We start from the raw sequence: 5,662 nt of genomic DNA, 5'->3' as shown, positions 1-5,662 counted from the left end.
ATTTGTTCAACATTTTCCATTAACCGTCAGTCTTAAATATAAAAGGCAATAAACATAGATTTTCCAACAGATTTTTTTTAGGACGACCTTGCTATCTTGCTATAAAAAGACAGACTGCAATTTGAATGTAAGCAATATAGTTTCAAGTTTACTAGTTTCCATGGAATGCAAAAGAAGCGAATCTACAGCAAATGAAGAGTAGAACCGGGAATATAATGCATACATTGAAAACGGTTCTATCAAATCAATCCATTATAACATTGGGCCCGCAAAGAATAGTTTGCAGATCTCCGAATTTTCTGCCGAGACTGCGGTGTGCATTGTTTTGTTGAAAATTAGAAGCCCCACCCTAACAAAGCAAAAAGGCATTTTTAAAGCAAAGACATCCAGTCCATTTTTACAACAAAAGTTGTGATTATAAGTTTAGGCCTAAGAAAAGATGTGCAGAGCTGCATTTCTAAGAGTGTGTGGGTGGGTGCGTATTTGCCCTATTGTATGATTTTTCTTTAAAATAAGCACCTCCTAATGCAAAGCAAAAAAAAAAAAAATAATCCTGTTCATTTTGAAAACAAAAAGTGGTTGATTGATTAGGTCGTCATAATCCTATGAAAATTGCTTTATCTTGGTTTGTGTACTCTTATCTTCAGGAAGAGGCATCTTAACATGTTTAAAATTGTTTCCTAATAGTTATTAAGTTTGTCAAGGGGGGTGAACACGAGTCCCTCGTAGGCATCTTAATATTTATTTAAAATTGATTCCTAAAAGTTATTATTAAGATTTGTAGTTGGAAGTTAGCCATGTGAGTCCCTCATAAAGTCCATCCCCTGTTGTAGCGCAGGAGGGTTGCACGTACCAATTCCTGTCCCGAATACGGGTCAGGCCTAGCTTCTCCTGGATCTCATGGGGTTTCATGGCATCAGGCAGGTCCTGCTTGTTGGCGAAGATCAGGATAATGGCATCACGCATCTCCCGGTCATTAATAATACGATGCAGCTCCTGCCTGGCCTCGTCAATACGGTCACGGTCGGCGCAGTCCACTACAAATATCAAACCCTGAGTGCCAGTGTAGTAGTGCCTCCATAGTGGCCGGATCTTGTCCTGCCCTCCCACATCCCAAACATTGAACTTGACATTCTTGTAGGTGACAGTCTCCACATTGAAGCCTACTGTGGGAATGGTTGTGACCGACTGGCCCAGTTTCAACTTGTAAAGGATTGTGGTCTTGCCCGCAGCGTCAAGTCCAAGCATCAATATTCGCATCTCCTTGTTGCCAAAAATTTTGGACAGCACCTTCCCCATTCTGGCAGAAAAAGTGCATAAATATTCAAGGAAATCAGGGTTGCAGAACAAATCCTACAGGTTAGGTCCTTTGGTTCGCTTTAGCGAGCAGAGCAAACGAATGAGGGAGGGGTGTATCCAACAAGAGGTCTTGTAATCCAAAGGAACCTTCAATACAGAAGGAATAGGGAAATATCCTATCAAGGCAGGAATGGTCCCGTGATGAAGGTACTGTGTGAAGTGAGGAAGGGTCCACGTTGCCGTCCTCAGCCCCAGGCCGGCTCAAAGCGCACTCTTTGGCTGGTAGGAGTGGTGTCCGTTGTTTCAAGATTCCCTGGCAGTACCATTAGAAGTCCCACGTCTGTCCAAACCCCTGGTGCTTGGATTCGTGCCCCGGCGTCTCGTCCATGCAGTGACAGATGGGAGCGGCTGTCGGACAGCCCTCCACACTGCAAGCCGGTGCCCTGGGTGCGGCGTTTCCGGCAGCCGGTGTCCTGTTGGCTTCTTGCGGTACGAGTGACAAGGCTACCCGTACCGGCAGGCAGACTCCAGAGAAGAGCACCTCCACCCTTGTACAGGGCTTCCGCCCAAATTCTTCTGCTGCTGCCGGTGTTAAGTCATCGGCTCCCCATCTTCCTCCAGCGCCTGCAAACGGGAAGGTTTCAATTAGTGCACTTCAGCTTTAAGAGGGGCATGGGGAACGCGCAGCGGCGTTTCCGCCCGGAAAGATGCGCGCGCGCAGAGGGAGCGGTCGCTGCTTCCAGCACTTCACACGCGCAACAAAGTGCTTCAAAGCTGCGTTACCTAATGTTACGGGGTGGGCACCATTTCTGTCGGAGCGCCTGCTCTTCCTCAGCACCCTTCACACTACAGACCGGAGCCGGTCGGTCCCCGCCCCACCAGAGCAGCCGGAAGAGGCGACAAGGTGGAATTTCTCACTTCCGCCTTCAGTCTATACGGCGCATGCGCTGTTAGCCATGGGTCAGCCGTCAGTGGTGTGAGGGGGAGTGGCCTAGAGAGACAATTGGACGTAAAGGAAGTTCTCTGCGTGAAGGAGGGTAAACGAGATATTTGCGCGGTACAATGAGCGTGAGGTAGCACGTCATCAGAAGCCTTGCCTGGCTGCAGCTGAAATATAGCGAGCGCGCGCCCTCGGGTGTCTCTTATGTGTGTAATGCGTTTTGAATTTTTTTTTTTAATTAAAACAAAAGAGGCAAGGAGTAGGGCGTGCGCGGCCTACTTCGAGCCAATACCTTTGAGTCATCTAGGGTGAACATTTATTTGCTAGACATTTGCTGCCTCCTAGCGTTATAGTAATATATTGACACAATAAGGAAGATGGCATAAGGAAGATGGAGTCCATAGCTGATCTGCTTCATTTATTTACAGCGTTTTATAATAAACACGTATTGCTTTTTTTTATGCACGTTTTGTTATATTGAGTAAAGTCCAGAGAGGAATTAGATCAAAATGATGGGGTGGTAGGGACAACAGTTTTAATGGTTGGGGTGAGACCATCTTTACAGACTGTGTGGCATGTATCCCCTGTTTTTTTCTCTTGGCGCGTGTGAGCACAGTATTATGAATACTCTGGACCAGGAACAGACCCATTGACATCCCCCCACCATCCCAGACCAGCTGCTCTGGTGGGGCACTGAGCAATCAGAGCGCCCAGCCGACGCACTCCGCCATGAGCCGCGGCCATATAGGACTTTGCAGCCGGGGCTCAAAGTAAGTCCCTGCTCCCACCACTCTCCCCCATTTGGTCACGGGGTGGGCGGGCTTCCCGCACGCCCACAATCTTCACCCCAGCCTCACTGCGCTCACGGACGGGACCTGTCTCACCTCCGAGCCTCTAATTTGGCCCCCGGGCTGCCTGTAGCCATCAGGCCCTGCTCCGATACTGGCCGCTGCCACGCATGACAGCAGCGTCATCTTCACCCAGGCGGCCGGGTCTTTCTTTTCTTCTGGCCCGCAAGGGATGGTCACCGGACAGGCCACTGCCTCCCAGGCCAGAGTCTTGCTCGGGGGCCGCCTGCACACTCAGCCCCAGGCGCAGGCATTTCTCTTTGCCCAGGGCGCACCTCACACGCGGCCTGGGGCTTCCCTTCCCGCCGGGCTGCAGCTGGCAGATGCTCCCGTCTAAACTCCATCAGGAGACCCTGTGGGGCCACTTGAGGCAGTAATCCCCCAGGGAACAGAGCTCTTTTCTTTCTGTCTTTCTATCGTTTTTACACTCCTTTAGTTTCACTGTCTTTCCTTCTCCTGGCTCTCCCTCTTTCAACTGCCACCTTCCAATGTTTTTCAGTCCATGTCTCTGTCTCTTAGCAGGGGAGGCCTGTCCATTGTCCTTCAGTCTCCTCAAGGCTCCATGAGTCCCCGATGGTGGGGAACGTGGTACAGTCAGGTGAGTTCACTCGCTAAACATATTCCACCATAAATAAAAGTGCTTTTGAAAACCCCTTTGTTTTTTGTTTTTTAATTTCTTTTTATTGGCAATGTTTAAAGATGTGAAGGTAGGCGCTCTGTTACCAATCTTTAGCTTCTCCTAACGCACGTTTTCATGACTTCATCAATCTTCATGGAGGCTGAGGTTCTTTCTTTTTTTCAGGCGAGTCTGCATTTCTGTTTCAGGTGTGACAAGTTAATTAGCTCTGAGGATTCTGGTACTTGTATTTTTCGCACTGATTTTGCTGGCAGGTGACTGGAAACAACTCCCTCCATAGCATAAATCTTCCCCTTGATGGGGGTAGGGGGAAAGCCATGGTTGTGGCTCTCCAAAGTAAGGCATGATTGCCCTGCTGCACTGCCTTGTGAGCCCGGGACTCCTGGAACAATTTTTAAAGATGTGAAGGCAGGCGCTCTGTTACCAGTCTTTAGCTTCTCCTCCTAACGCATGTTTTCATGACTTCATCAATCTTCAGGGAAGCTGAGTTTCTTTAATGACTGGTAACAGAGCACCTGCCTTCACATCTTTAAACATTGTTCCATCAGTGACCATGGACACATTGTGCAGAATGAAACAGCACCAAATGAAGTTGGGGAATGGACCTTCCCGTGGTAGTTGTTCAAGGAATGTTCAAGGAATGTGTTGGCCTCGTCCATGGTACGAAAGAACAGCGCTCCTAGTGCTCCACTCATAATTTGGCTGGGAAAATCATAGCATAATGAATACCTCTCTCCCGCATTTATTTCTTCAGGTCTATGTAGGTTCTGCGTCACGGTTGAACCTTGTCAGAGTAGTCCAAAAAGAGTTTTATAGTATCTCCCCTGTATGTCAGGGTTCCCTTTTCTCTCGCCTTCCGAAGGGCTAAGTCTCTGTCCTGATAATTTAGCATTCTCGCTATGATCGGACGTGGGGGTCGGGGGGTTCCGGGTATCAGTTTTCTGCCACTGGGCACTCTGTGTGCTCTTTCCACGATGAAGATAGCTGAGAAACCTTCTGCTCCCAGTGCTTCCCAGTGCTTCTCTCAGGATCTCTTCCACTAAGGGCTCCATGATCCTATGGTCCACTGCTTCACAAATGCTGATTATCCTCAGGTTATTTCTGTTTGTATATGTGTTAGTTCCTATTACATGGTCTTTCCCGTTCGCCACCTTACCATTGCTCCCCAGACTCAGACTGATACAGGGTGGAGGGACCAGGCAATTGCAAACTGATGCCCCAAATTAGGTCTATTGTGGAAGACTTGACGCTGGATGCTAGAGTGCAATCCACCTGCCGGAGTCTAGGCTATGATCCAGTTACAGTGGTCAGGATTGTAAGCCTTCTCCCTGTTGCCATCACCTCCACTACTCCTGAAGTGTTCAACTCCAGTGGCCACTCCCTATCCCACTGCAGGCAGGGATCCTCTGCTCCTTGGGGCTAGAATTATTGTACCCGCTGCTTCCAGATGTACCCCTGCCCTGTGTAGAATCCCACAGGGGCTAGAGGGAGGGGAATGGCTGGGCTACCCTCACTGGGGCTTCCAATCTATGACAGCGGTTACATGGTGGGCCTACAGCACGTACCTCCATGTGTGACGCTAAGTTAGGCAACCAGGGGTGAGCTCCCTCCTCGCTGCACGCACGGCCGATGTTCATGGTGAGGTCTGTGCCTTCTGTCGGAGGGTGTCTGCAAGTCTTCCAGATCTTCTCACGCTGTATTGACGGCCTCTGGCCCGGTTCCTCCTCACCATGCGCAGATTGCTCCAAGTTCTGCTGACGTTTCCATGATTCAGGCAGGCCAGACGGCTCGCTGCCTCATCTGCAATCGCAGTTGCAAGCACTCGAGTATTGGTGTGATAGGCTGCTTAGGGTAGCACGGGCCTCAAAGTGCAGCTCTGCTCATTTTAGGGTCCTCCCCTCCGTCACCCGATGTCTATCCAATACTGCAGTGGGTCAC

General features: G+C 49.5%; 1 protein-coding gene across 1 annotated transcript; it reads right to left on the bottom strand.

Moving 5' to 3' along the window:
* Window positions 1–622: 622 nt before the first annotated feature.
* Window positions 623–1,441, bottom strand: ARF6 (ARF GTPase 6). The gene has a single exon (XM_069638973.1). The coding sequence runs from the start codon at window positions 1,297–1,299 to the stop codon at window positions 772–774; it is 528 nt and encodes a 175-aa protein (XP_069495074.1). The 5' UTR covers window positions 1,300–1,441; the 3' UTR covers window positions 623–771.
* Window positions 1,442–5,662: the final 4,221 nt, after the last annotated feature.

Source organism: Ambystoma mexicanum, chromosome 14, assembly GCF_040938575.1.
Source record: "Ambystoma mexicanum isolate Mex_15411 chromosome 14, UKY_AmexF1_1, whole genome shotgun sequence".
NCBI lineage: Eukaryota > Metazoa > Chordata > Amphibia > Caudata > Ambystomatidae > Ambystoma > Ambystoma mexicanum.
Note: the sequence above shows the minus strand (reverse complement) of the source record. Positions and strands in the feature narration are given on the sequence as shown.

Bases quoted from the DNA above. Each gene is read 5' to 3' on its own strand.
- ARF6 (XM_069638973.1), bottom strand. From the start codon at position 1,299: ATGGGGAAGGTGCTGTCCAAAATTTTTGGCAACAAGGAGATGCGAATA.